At 36.2% G+C, this 15083-nt stretch overlaps 1 protein-coding gene across 1 annotated transcript; it reads left to right on the plus strand.

Moving 5' to 3' along the window:
• Window positions 1-2100: 2100 nt before the first annotated feature.
• LOC137404141 (general transcription factor II-I repeat domain-containing protein 2A-like) lies at window positions 2101-3966 on the plus strand. Its single transcript, XM_068090297.1, has one exon. The coding sequence runs from the start codon at window positions 2101-2103 to the stop codon at window positions 3964-3966; it is 1866 nt and encodes a 621-aa protein (XP_067946398.1).
• The last annotated feature ends 11117 nt before the right edge of the window (window positions 3967-15083 follow it).

The following is a 15083-nucleotide window of genomic DNA, read 5'->3' on the forward strand; positions in this document are numbered from 1 at the left end:
CATCGTTCACGGTGGCTCCTTCTATTCTGTAAAGAATTTATGAAACATAACCGGCTTCTCCCTTTGTTTGAAACCCTTCCGAAATTTGCTTATAGCACTGTCGTTAAACGTCTAAACAGCTCTACAGCTATTTTCTATGCTGTTTCTGGAGCTGTTCTGAACGCTTACTTGCAATGCACATGCTCTTCTTTGTTCGAGAACCGAACTTATGTTTGAGATCCGAGATGAACAAGTCTCAATTTATTGGTCGATAACAGAGTTGGCCGAGAGCCAAAGTGTTCCAAAGCCAACTTGTAAAGATACTAATAGCTAGTTGCTAGTTGTGTTTGATGTGATACTGCATGGACATCAATTAATAGAATAACATGGAGCATCATGTAACTCAGTGAAAGTGATTGATGCTCTGCCAATATGTAGGCAGGTCTTTGTTAGTTTTTGGTGAAAAATTGGCTGTATTGAGTGATATACAGACACTAACATGCCCGTTCAGGTGGCTGTATATCAGTAAACATATAGAAAATGATTCTTATGTCTTCTTGTAACAAATAGAACAGCAGGTAAATGTTGTAAGAGTTGGTCAGCCGGAGGGTTCAAAGGTTCTCATCCTTTTATATAAGCATGACGAATGGATGGTGGGGTAGAGAGTAGCTTCTGATTGGATTGCTTGATGGCCAACTCTCCTCCTAGCAGCAGAAACCCACTGAACTGTTTGATATGCTGATTGATTATTCACATGAATTACTACTCATGTGGAAATCACTGCTTGTATAGACCGTTTATAGGGATTACATCTTATACAGGGATGATTTAGCTAAAGTCCTTCACCCTAGTATTAATATTAGTTGCAGTAGACCAGTCAGCATATCATCCTACTCATGGCATGTACAGATAATAAGATTCTCTTGAATTTTGTTGTCAGCATTTGATTTATTCTATAAAATTATTGATGCAGCCATGACTAGTCACCTGCCTGGTCCACATGCATCAGCCACCTGTAAAGGTTGTCACTGTGTATAACATCAGATAAGCTATGAACATTCTTATAGCAATGTTCATAAAAGGGAGAAATAACCAGCCGTAATTTGGGCTCTTAGCCGGATCATTAATTCAAGCTGAGGGATGCAGAAGTATAATAATTTGAAAAACTGTGATTGGTTTGTTTACTATAAATGACAGCCATACACTGATATCAGTGAGTCATTGAGGTTTACCAGAACTTCATATATAAATAATCACTTACCTTGTGTGCATACCTCAACTTCCTATTAGATCTCTTTGTTTATAATTATTACCAGCTGTACACCGAACAGATGCCAGGATGGTATTTAATGTTTGACAAACAACTGACTGCGAATAAACAATAGAGGTTCCAAAGTTTGCTCAGTGTGGAGGGTTGATGAGTAGAAAACTGATCACTGGCTATTTTATTGCATAGCTCAAAATTACATGACTGACGTGATGCTGTCATTAGAGGGAATATTATTATATGTTAGGAGAGTAGCTCTATGAAATGCTCTATTTTTTTTATAAATCTTAACAATTATGAGCTATATTGTTACTAATTAGCTAGTTTATGAAGGTAGAGAGATGTAGATTTCTCTAGAAGATCCCTTTATAACAGATGGTTTATAGTAAAAGTTTAGATGTCCTTTAGACCAGGGGTGCCCAACCAGTCGATCGCGATCTACCAGTCGATCTTCAAGTGCTTGGCAGTCGATCGCGGGATGATTTTAGGATAACATATAATTACAACATAAAATAATAATTATTCACTAACTAGCAGCAACTACTATTGCTGCACAGCACTTTACTAAACTACTGCACTAAAAAAGTAGTTTTAATAATAACATTATTTACCTATTATCGTTGTTTATGTATAGTCGTGTTTGATTGTGTATTTCAAGACCAACAAAAATACACGTGAACGCCATTCATAAGTTCCCAGCACAGGACCGCAGAAAAAGCCGATAGGTCCGCACTCGATACAAAACCGTGTATAGTTCTTCATGCACCCAAAATAACTTTTGTTAAAATGTTATGCAGCTTTCTGCTAGCAGTCGATCTCGTTTTTTCTTTTTGAATAAAAACATAAACCCATAAATGAGTGTTAAGACAAATCTGAAACGACAAAAAACCTATCACTTCCACAAGGAATGGGAAGAGGATTATTTCTTTGTCATTTCCAACTCTAAATGCATGTGCCTCATCTGCCAAGCCATCATCTCGCTTCCTAAGAAGGGTAACCTCGAAAGGCATTTCACAACCATGCATAAAAGGTACGAGAATGATTTTCCTGCCCAAAGTGAATTAAGGAAAATAAAATTAAAGGAATTGAAATCGCAACTAGCTGCACAGCAGTCTATTTTTACCAGGCCAAATACGAGAGGCAAAGCAGCTAAGATAGCATCATATCGAGTTTGCCAAGTTCTTGCCAAGCATAAGAAACCATTTCAAGATGGAGCAATGGTCAAGGAAGCATTTATGGAAGCTGCTGATTCATTGTTTGTGGATTTTAAAAACAAAGATGAAATCATGTCCGCAATCAAAGACGTTCAGTTATCGAGAAGTACGATGACAAGGCGATGTGAGGAAATAGAGAAGAACGTCACAGCCCAGTTGCAGAGAGATATTGCCATGTGTGAGTGTTTTTCACTTCAGTTTGATGAGTCAACAGACTCTGTGGATGTGGCACAGTTGTGCCTTTTCATAAGAATGATGTTCGATAACATGACTGCAAAAGAGGAGCTGCTTTGCATCTTGCCTCTTAAAGGACATACACGAGGTGAAGACATATTTCAAGCATTCATGGAGTTCGTTAACAAAATCCAACTGCCGCTAGGTAAGCTTGTTTCCATTACAACCGATGGGGCACCCGCTATGGTGGGCTGTAGTAATGGGTTTATAGCTCATTGCAAACAGAATGACACTTTTCCAGACTTTATTCATTATCATTGCATCATCCACCAGCAGGCTTTATGTGGGAAAGTATTAAACATGCAGGAGGTGATGGATATTGTCATGAAGATTGTTTGTTCAGTTCGAGCAAGGAGCCTACAGAGGAGACTTTTCCGCGCTCATATGGAAGAGGCTGACGCAGGACACACAGATCTGCTGCTTCATACAGATGTGAGGTGGTTGAGCAGAGGTAGATTTTTGGAAAGATTCAGAGAGCTATTGCCTGATGTAAAAGAGTTTCTCAAACAATCTAAACATGCGGAATATGCACAGCTTGAAAATGAACAGTGGCTCATGGATTTGGCTTTCCTTACTGACATTACTGCTCTTCTGAATGAGCTGAATTTAGAGCTGCAGGGAAAAAACAAAAATGTAATTAACATGATCAGCTCTGTGAACGCATTTAAACGCAAGTTACAGCTGATCTCAACCAAGCTTGAACGCCAGGACTTGCGCTACTTTCAACACATGAACTCCGAACTTGCGCGTCAGGGCAAAACCTCTGCAGAACTCAATAGTGCACATTACATTCAGCAGGTGCAAAGCATTTCATCAGAGTTTGACAAGCGCTTCAATGACTTTGCATCAGTTGAGCCTGTTGCCACATATATGTGTTTCCCATTTGCCACAGACATAGATGTGGAGGACATTGCCTTCAAAATGGGAGCACTCTTTCAGCTGGATACAACTGCATTGGAAAATGAAATAGTCTCCCTTCAAAATGACATAGAGATGAAATCCAGGGCAACCACTGAGAGGGAAAAATTGTGGGGATTGTTGTTAGAGGAGAAGTATCCAAACATAAGAAGATGTGCTTTTAATTTATCAGCCTGCTTTGGATCAACCTACCTGTGTGAATCTGCATTTTCTTACATGAAGATAATAAAATCAAAATACAGATCCACCATGACAGATGACCACCTACTGGCGTGTATGAGGCTTGCAACAACCTGCTACTACCCTGACTATAAGAAACTAGCTGCATCCTCCCAGTGCCAGGTTTCTCACTAAGGTAGAGAATGAATGTTTTTCCTTTAAAATTATGTTACTTACTGGATCACTGCATTATATAAGCATATATGTGGAACTTAATAAAGGTGATAGGCTCACCACTACAGGCTCAAGTTTGTTTTTAATTTTTTGTTTCGGGGCTTCGCTAGACTAGTCGATCTTTGAAGGCAGGCAAATATAAAAGTAGATCACATGTCTAAAAAGGTTGAGCACCGCTGCTTTAGACCATCTACTGAAAAGAAAGTGAAACTAACAACTAGTTTATACTAGCCAATCACATGTAGTTGTTAAACATTCACTCAGCCTTTGATGGAAACAATATGAAGCTGAAGATACAATTATATTCCTGTGTCTTTATATATAATAAAAACTATTTATAACTATTTTAATATTTTGAAAGTATAGCTACCAGCTCAATTTTACTATTTTAATTTATGTTCCTCTTTGTATAAGCCAATCAAATATGTTGCTACACTAACCTCTTCACATTGATACCACAGCAGAAGTACAGTCAAACATGGATAACTCGAACTTCACGGGACCTAGCGAAAGTGTTCGAATTATCAGAGCATTCAAGTTATCAGAGCACTGTCACAAGTCCATGTATTTACTTATTTATTAGTAAATACATGTACATATACAAACTATAATATAAATCAAAAGCACAAATGGCTTGTTTCAAATTAAATGCTTCTAATGTAAAGTTTAAAACGTTTTTTATCAAAGAGCATAGAGATTTTTCTATCACTTGAAATTGGTTTGTTGTTTGAGGTGATGTTATGCCAAGACGTTTTTTAGATTGACATTGGCAAAACTTGATCGTTGTTGAAATGCTAAAAAAAGACATCTTTTACTTTTGGGCGTTTTACCCACGATCAATTTTGCCGATTTTTCTTGAAGTTTATGCAAAGATTACCTCAATTTTAACTATGAGGTCAACAGAACACTATTTTCTCATGAAAACCTCAATAAATAATATTCACAAACAAACTTTACCTTGCTTCCGAAGGGCGATAGCTAAGCGGATGTTTGGTATAAATCAATTTTCACCAAGCCTTTAGAAAAGTCGTTGACAAAAATATTTTGCCGATGTTGGTAATAACGACGCCTATGAACTATTAAAAGTTGGGGTTTACCTCTATGGCTTGGAATAAAGTAATTTTCTAAAGCGATAGCAACCGTTTCGGTAGCCATTGGCAAAAACAGTTCGAGTTAACAGTGTTGAGTTTGAGTTATCTATAGCAACTTATCATTACGTAGAAACGGACCAAAGAAACCGTTTGAATTAACCATGTTTTCGAGCTATCCGTGGTCGAGTTATCCATGTTTGACTGTAGTTTTTGTATACATATGCACAATATATACATGTATATAATAGTATAATCAGGGCATCTCACTGAAATATATTAAAAAATAACTTATAATTAGTAGCTTTTATATCTGTTAGCTTTATCTCTGTTGACCTGGTTGTCTTGGTAATTTTTGTTGGCCTGGTTGTTTAGAAAATGCACATAAGATGCTGCCTGACATAGCCTGAGAATTAGTTTTCGTAGTTGTGAATTTTTAGATACCTATTGGAAACGAGGCTAAGAAAATATATCTATGTAAAGAAGCCTGTTGCTCCGCTATATTATCTTCTCGATCCCCAAGATTTATGCTAGGAAAGATATTTAATATACCTACACCATTTTTTACAAGCAGACGGTGCATTGATAATGTTCAGAAAAAATATATTATATTATGATAATCATTGTACTCCAGTCATAGTGTATGAATTATAGTAATTGTAATATATAATTACAATATCATTTGACACAATTAGGTGGCGTATATTACCAAAAATAGATAATACATTTATATGAGCATGAACAAGTACAAATGGTTGTTATCTCCCCTCTATGTTCAAAAGTGATTACATGACTAAATATAAATAAGAGGAAGTAATAGTCAAAGTTACAAAGTAACTCTAGACTAACTCTAGTAATAAGTAGAATGAGGACCTGATGAGAGACACCATGAGTCAGATTTGCAAAGAATCCAGAAGTTAGACTTTTTAGATGAGTTTTACTTTAATATAATACCCAAAAAACCAAAAACCAATATTAACCCAAAAATAAATTTACTAGCGGTGTGCAACTTTAATATTCTACTATCCAATAACCTTTTAGACGATCGGTTGATGATCTTAGGCTATGTATTAGAGAAACTTGCATCATCAGTTATAATTTACTGGCTGTTGTACAGTCAAAAGTAAAAGAGACAAGTTTTGTAAAGTCGGATATTTACTGCTGTTACGCCTTCTTTAATTGGGTCAGAAGCTGCTACTTCCTATCACTATGATAAGGTGGAAGTATTGCCGCATATGGTTCAGATAAACTATATTATTCTCATGATCACTCGGCAACAGCCGGCATTATGGGTGTTGCAATGCTCTGACAAGACAGTCATTGACATGAATTGTATACATAAGGATCCTTAATGTCAGGTTTATTTAATAAATAAGATATCAGGGGGCGTTGTGAGTATGTGAGGTGATCTGTTTTATCAGAGCTTTGATGCCAGTCATGACTAGTCCACCTGTCTGGTTACACACTTCAGCTACCTGTCATGGTTGTCACTTTGTATAATACCAGATGAGGAACAAACATTCCTATAGCATAGTCGATAAAGAGGGATAGGGAATCAATTTCCATTTGAGCTCTTAGCTAAGCAATTCAGGCTGATTGGTACAGAAAGATTGAATTCACAAACTGCAACTGGTTTGTTATAAATATTATTCCAAACCATATTGTGCAACAGGTAAAGTGCACTCGCTCAACAAGATGTCTACGCCTGATGCACCTTAATAGACTAAATTGCCTTCCGTAATAAATAGAACGACATTTGCTAGCACCGTGTCATATATTCTGACAATAAACACTCTATAAACTAGAAATTCGACTGTCATACAGCCCACGACCAAAGTGATAATGGAAAAAAGAACGGGTACTGTTGGTTGTTGAAAAAGTAGTTCTCAGCAGGAATTGACAGAGTATAGTGTAAATGAGACTTGTTTGAAATAGAAATTGAAATAGAAATGTTCTAGAAATAGCTTGAAAAGCTTGGTTTAATACAATAATAAATCAAACCTAATCACACAAAAAATCACATCTAATCTACTATTATCTCAAACCTGTTTTAGAACGATTAAAAAAATATTAATTTTAGCTGTAGGCCTAACCTACTGTAATGTATGTATTTTAACAAAAACAATAAGGAAATATATTTATTATGACTCTGAAATGCAAAAGTACACTGCAGAAGTAAAATGGCAAGCTACTGTGTACTATACACAGTTTGAAAGTTGGTTGTATTGAATGTAGAATGGTATTGATAGCGCTTTTAACAGAAAGCAAGAATGAGTATTCAAGCGTATGAAAGTTTTCTGCAAACTGCAGCAAAATAAAAAATGGTCTCGTCATAAAGGGGCGTTCTAGTTTGGCCCTAGCTTGAACATAAGTTGTAAAGAATTTTGGCTAACGTTTTAAATAATGAAACCTTCGGTGATTGGACAGCAAAACATAGGCTGATAAACTGTGAACCACAATTTCGTAACTGTAATTTGCCTACCCCTCAAGCGGTCTACGTTTATTACAGAAACTTTCGTATAATTTCGATCACAAGTAAACAATGCCATAGACTGGTGAAATGAGCACGATTTTCTCGTAAAATGCACACTGCTAAATAGTTCTACCTTCTCTTTTGGCGTATCGTCGGCCGGTCCTAACTGTTATTAAACCAAGCTTTTCAAGCATTTTGTGGCGATTTTCGTTCAAATTAATCTGTTTATTTGTGTATAATCCGATCAGATGGGTAAGTTTTAAGATAATGCCGACGGTTTACAAAGACTTAATAACATATTTTATTAGGCTTAAATGTGTTTTGTATCATTACTATACTTTAACGACTTTACAAAACGATGGTTAAATTTGTTGATGAGATTTCAAAACATTGGTTCGTCTCATTGTTGATGAATAGTTTTCGTAAGTTGTGTGCACATTCATTCATCATAAAAAACTCTCAAACTTCACTCCCCCTCGTTTGGTTGTGAGACAATGTATGACACAGATCAAAATTTACCATAGATGATTGAGATGTCTAGCAAGTACAAGCCAGTTTTTTTCAATGGTTTGGAGTTACGACCTCGTCTTTTAGATAAAAAATTGTGAAGTGGTAGCATTGTGACAGAAGACCTATGGTAAATACAAATGCTAAATGAAAAGAGAAATACAATGAATGTATATAAAGAATGAGTAAAAATACATCACTTCTACCACAATGTACTCTGCAGTAGCCTAACATTTGATTACATGCTTTCGTACATGTGTAAGATGAATGGAAAAGAAAAAGTTAAAATTTAAAATTTAGTTCATTTGTTAAAAGTTTACACTTAATATTATAAACCAATAGAAAGTAAAGAAAGAGAAAAGGAAAGGAGGTACATCACAGTGTACATAACCTATACATATACAATACAGTAGCCTACTACCAAATACAATGTTTATCAACAGAGACTCAAAGGGAAGTTTATTCAACAATAGTAGTGCTTCATGACAGTATCTTTAGAATGTAACACTGTTTCTAAGAGAAGACAACTTCTATGGCAAAATAAATCTGATATGAAAATACTAATAACAAATGGGTTAATCAAGAAAATAGACCAAAAAGGAAAAATAATAAAAATGAAGCAAAGCTGGAGAAGCCAAACAATGGCTCCAGAAATAAAGGTAGAGAAGATAATATTTAACGTAAGTTTCAGATAACTTAAATAAGTTATGGGAAGTTTTACTTTTGTAACACCAAAAATGTTTCATGTAATATAAAGTGTCAAGTCGGGTGTGTTTTCTAATTCAAATGTTTTCAAATAAAAAAGTAAGCAAATCTATGTGGTTGAATTTCGACGATGAGCCTTTTCTATCAACTTCTATGAATTGCCACAACAATGGTCTATAAAACCAGTGATATTTATTAGTGAAAACGAGAAAATAATTTAATACAAATCAATAATATAGCAGTTATGGAGCAGCCCGCAAACAAAAAAGCTCAGGCAAGTTTTTCTATTTTGTATGGCTAAAAGTGTGAGTTTAAAAAGATCTTTGAACAAATGAGCTCGTTTACATACAGTTTACTGTTCTTATAACGTAAAATCCTTATAACATAAAACTTGCAGGAGCAGATAATTTATGTTGTAAGAGCGAGTACTGTATTTTGAAGTATCAAGACCAGGTTAAACAAAAAACTTCTATTAGCTCTAGACAGTTAATCCAATCAAATACAATCCTCCACCAACAGAGGCCCAGCCCTCTGATGAAGGTATGGTGAGGACGTTGAGATTGCTGGGGAAGGACACACGACCATTTTAGGGGAGCAGAATTCCATCTGACAAGAGGACCTAGCCATGCCTCCACTATATGCACCGGAAGACTGAGCCTGGCTTCTAAAGAAACAAAATAAGAAGGTGATGAGACAACTCCAAATTGTAGGCTAAATTTGTAGGGCCTTTTTAAATAAAAAAGGTTTAGCCAAACAATACATGTTTAGTGGAATGACAGGGGCAGTTCTTGGTGCAGAAGAAAGCAGACAGAAACCATTGCATGCCTGTCTAGAGGTGCTTGGACAAGCACCAGCTATGGCAGAACAAAGAAGAGGGGACCAACATGAAAGGGGAAAAGGCTAGGAGCCCAGAGGTAGAAGCAGAGCTGGAAATAGCAAAGCCAAAAATAGAAGCTTACACCCTCCCTGCATTCAGTAAAGAGTTGGAAGGCCGGCTTCAGGAGCTCAGGAAAAAACCAGGAGCTGGAGAAATAACTAAAAAAAGAGAATTTTCAGGAGACCCAGGTGAACCCGCCAAACCAGCGCCAGTTCAGCTTCTTAGCCAAGATAGAAAACATCTGGGGTCATTAGGTACAACCACGCCCAGCCAGAAACACTCGGCCACTTTAACTTTACGGAAAGCGGGTGCGGCCAGCCATGGTACAAGCTAATGAAGGGAACAACAAGCCAATGACGAGCGCAAAGACAGCTGAACTAGTTGATGTTAACGTCAAAAGTATTTTTTAGCAGAGGCAAGCTTTTACACAGTGCAATTTGCACAAATACATGTGATGATAAACTTTTAGCCGCATACGAGTTATGCACAACTTTTAGCCTAAAACTAGTGGTTCAACTAGAGGTGGCGTTCAATTAAAGGGTAGCACTCTATTGTTCAACTCTTCTTCTATAGTTACAGTCAAATAGAGGTTTTATAGTATACGAGGTTCAACTAGTGCTGCACGATAAAACGATTTTGCATGATAGGTGTCGATTTCGTGTGGGATGATTTCATTTTGGGGCATTTTGTGGGTCGATTCTGTAATCGGGTATATCCACGCTTTCGATATTCTGTGAAGATGAGAAATATCTGTCTTTAATTGAAAGAACCATCATCGGTTATTGAGGGTTTTCGTGACTCAATATCGGCACAGCACTAGCTCCTGAAAACTCATTTGCAAGCCCGAAAATTCACTTTCTCATTTGGGAATCTTCCAGAAACAGGCTGGCAGGTAGACAAAAAGTTTCATAAACAATAATTTTATTCATTATTTTACAAAGTGAAGTTGAACAGTTGAAGTAGTAAAACAAAGCAGGTTTTAGTGATCGCTCTCTAATCTATTCTAACCTAAAGTGTGTTTAGAAAACGTGATCACAACTATTGCCACTCGTCTGTATGTTATAATATATAAACTAATTAATAATTAAGTTGAATTTAATTAAATTATTTTCTGTTTACCATTAAGTAAAGAAAACTATATATAATAATTATTATACAAATAATAAAATTGGTTGAATAGGATTACCATTATTATAAGGCCAGAGAACGCAGCACTGATTGCCTAAAAGTAATTACATTATTAATAATACTTATTTACCAATTATCATTATTTAAATTCAAAGTCAATTTTTATTATATATAAATCAATTACTACATACATACAGTGAGTGACTGTAGTTGTATCAGTTTGGTTGCAACTCTGGAGGAACTGAAGATAAACTTCATGACAGTGATTATTTCATTAATTTAAGTTTAAATGTCAAATGCTGAAATAAAATCGGCGGACATAGTAACTATAGTAAGTCAGTAACATTTATGTATCAGGGGAAAAGTGTTACCTCATCCTCTTAGATATTTATAAGCATGAAATACGAAATGTTTTAATAATCAATTCATTTAATACCGTATGCATCATCGTCATATGTCTATGGTATGCATCATCTATGGTGCGTCTATGTTGCGTGCATCATATATTTATGGTATGCAAAGCATAATGCGCCGTGTTGATGTTTTGCAGGTTGCTGTGCTTGAATGAAACGGAGGGTGACAGCGGGTTCAATATTCAGATGATATCACAGTCTGACACACTTGTAGCTAGTAGTAGTACCCTGAGTAGTCCGAGCACAAGTAATGTTGAAGTTATAGCCACCAGAAAACGCTCACCTCTGTGGGCATTGTTCTCTAAAATCCAAGGATAATAAGAATTGAGTAATATGCCAGTTGTGTGCCAATACACAGACCAGCAGAGTAAAAACCAAGTACAGCTCAACCACAAACCTCTGTTCACACTTACGTTATTATCATCCTGCTAACCATGATGAGATTTCACCAGTGCCAGCCGTTAGAAGTACCTCGAGACCCGCTACCAAGATAAAAGCCTGTCAATCCTCAATTATGGAGACAATGCAGCAAAAATTCCTTCCAGCCAAGACAATGAACGAATTTTTTAGCCTGTAGTTTGTTAATTCAAATCTGCTTAATTCAAATCGACAATACAAAGGAACAGCCAACAACCCTGCACCCATCACTGTGCGGGAAGTTCCAGCTGCTGCACAGTCAGCGCCTGGGGACAGGCTAGTTTTTTGGCACTGTCACAGCTGGTTGTTTCTCAAAGAAAGATTTTCATTCAATTCAAGCTGATTAGACATGAAGCAGATTTAATCCAATATACTCAATTTCCATTCCTCTGCTAGTTTAGATGCAATTTAACACCCTGTTAGAGAGAAAAGACAACTCCTATTTTTGGTGCTTAGACACGATTATCGCTTTTGTATTTCGTTTTTTGTGCGCTACGTCACAATACTCTATATCGAGAGAGCATAACTCCAAAGTTTTGATACTGAATGATATACCCTACAGGATGAAAATATTCGTTGGTCATAAAAATTCGCGATTTCGCAAACAGTCAATCCCGCGAATTATTAAATTCAGTGAACAATTAGTTCCTATTTTTAATCACAAGAGAGAATAACTACTGCATCAAACTTAAAACTAGTCGCTAGCCTAGTTTTTAATGTAAATACTAAACGTAGTTGAGTTCCAAAACATTTTTAAAATCATTGCCTGAGCTTTGAGCTAACATCATTGCCAATGCATCACATTTATTTACAAAATTATTCGAGGTTGTCACAAGATATGCAGAATGGCGTCATCGCAAAAATAGCCGCGAGGCAGAAGTACTAAACGTAGCCGAGTTCCAAAACTTCATTAAAATCATCGCCAGGCTTCGAGCTTTATTGCCATTGCGACAAACTTTACAACATTATTCAAGGTTTTTACAAGTTATTCGGCATGGCTTCAGCATAGCAAAAAAGCTCTCCTAGTCTTTTTACATTAGAATCAATTCCATCAATCTCTAATACCGAAGTCAAGGACGATCATGATTCTGATCTGGACATTATGTTATGTATTTGATTTGCAGTGCAGATACGTTTTTCCATAATCAACTGCATTAGTTAATTCTTTTGTTTAAAAACTGATCGCTTTCATCAAATCCTTCAGCTATTGTTTTTGTACTTCCTCAACACTCGTTATTATTTTTTCTTTTTGTGATTACTGCAGATTGAGAATAAAACAACCTACTCCGATTACGAAAACTAGAGACAAGTAGTAATATTCATCAAGGCAGGAATATTGGCAGAGGCAACCAGTCAACCTAGACCCCTTCATCGACAACAACTCCTTGATAACGCTGTAGCAAACATGATCAAATTATATATTTTATTTCATGTATAGATGTACTATAATTTATTACAAACTTGAGTGTACAAATAAAATATTTCAAATACAAATAAAATTTTACAAACGATGAATGGAATAAATATAAATAGTCCATATGGCGGTTGTCTAGCAATAAAATTAAACTGGTACTCTTGATATGTGAATACTAGCGTGTAATGATGCTTTCTGACTAGTTGTTTTGGTAATAGCAGCTTTGTCGCTGTCACCGTCTTGGGTAGGTGTTGAAGGAGATTCTCTCGCTACTACATGGCTGGTAAGGAAGTTATCATCAGAACTCTCCTCGTGGCTTACTATTGCAAAGTTCTGCCGGTTGGCCAAAGATTTGTGCTCGTAAAGGCATTTTTGTTCCTTTTTTAAAAACAGATATATTCTTCTCGTAAGTAGCTGCGGTCACTTCAACCTCAATTTCCAGACCTCCCTGAATGATTGGTGATCTTCTAAGAATGACATCTACCACCCTTGCAATCATTGCTCTTCGTTGTATGATGAAAAATCTCTCTCACACTAAAACAAATAATGAAGCAGTAGGGATGAAAAAAATTAGTATTGCGTTTTACCGAAGAGCCAAAGTAAAATTCAACTAATTTAGTACATGTAAAAACTCGTTACTTACCACAAGTTGTTGGCTTATCAAAGGCCTCCAAAGCGATGAATATTCGTGAAAACCTCTGGACGCAGCAAAAATTGTTTACTGTAGAATAGCACGATCGCCTAGCAGTTGTAAGCTAAATATAAACCGGAACACGCGGTGTGCGCATGCGTAGGAATATATATATTATTAGCCGCAATAGAGTTAACTTTTCCTAGAGAGTGGCAATTTTCTGCCGCGAATAAATTCATCTGCGAATATGCATGAAAAGACCATTTTCGCGAAATATAACTCCGCGAATGAATTCATCCTGTAGGGTAGATAGCTCACAGGGCCAATATATTGTTTTGGCATATGGTGTCATATTGCACAGCACTAGGTTCAACCAAATTGGCTACTTTCTGATTTTTAGATGAACTTAAGTAGATTGATAAAGGTTTGTTATTGATATTTTCCAGCTCATCAGTAAAACAAGTTCTTTTTTGTATATAATCTTATCACCTGGCAACAAACTAATAAACCAGCACAAGCATTCCAAGCTCGTATCTAAACGCATTAGCTCTCAACGCTCGTCAAAAGCCTCCAGCTCTTTGTAGTATATCAGTCATTCACACCCTTTAACTATTTTAAAAGATTTCGATAAATTTACTTATGAGAGAAAGGGCCTGAGGCTACAAAAATGCATAGGCTTAAAAGGGATGCAAAACGTTTTTTCAGTTTTAAACAATCATGTGCACAATTGCTCAAGGAATTATCTACTCTTGCTATATATCACCAGAAAAATAGCTGGATCAAAATATCTTCAGTGATAGACTTTTTTATATGGTTGGTTAATACTATGCAGATTACAATGTGCTTCTTAGTCTAGACCAGTGATTCTTAATTATTTCTTGTCATGTTTCCCCATGACTATAAGTAGTACTACTTGTCTATGAGATTGTTATAAGTACACCTCTGCATGAAACTGTATCCTTATTAATCTTCATGGAAAGATACGAATATGCACCAGGTTACAACGAGAATAACTTTATTAACTGCCACAAAAATGATTAAACACATCATACCGCCGCGCTGGGCACAGTGTGCATGTTCAGTGCAGACAAAACCTTCATACTCCAGGGCAAGTGTTCCCTGCAAAAATCAGAGAGTCATTGTTCCTTACTGTTAGTGCAATAGCGCTTTATCCATGTACAATGAGAAAACAAAAATGAAAAACATGAAAAGCCTTGCTAGCTACTTGTACAGTAATAAAATATTAAAACATAAATAAAATATATATAATATAAGATATAGAGGAAAAGATGAGAGTGTTAACTGTTTGTATTGTGATAATGATTATCAGTAGAATTCATATCATCAGGAGTCTGTAGGTATATGATAATTGATTTAGCTTTATTTGCATGGCTGCCACATCTAAATGTATAAATGTTAGATATG

This window comes from Watersipora subatra, chromosome 9, assembly GCF_963576615.1.
Source record: "Watersipora subatra chromosome 9, tzWatSuba1.1, whole genome shotgun sequence".
NCBI classification, from domain to species: Eukaryota; Metazoa; Bryozoa; class Gymnolaemata; order Cheilostomatida; family Watersiporidae; genus Watersipora; species Watersipora subatra.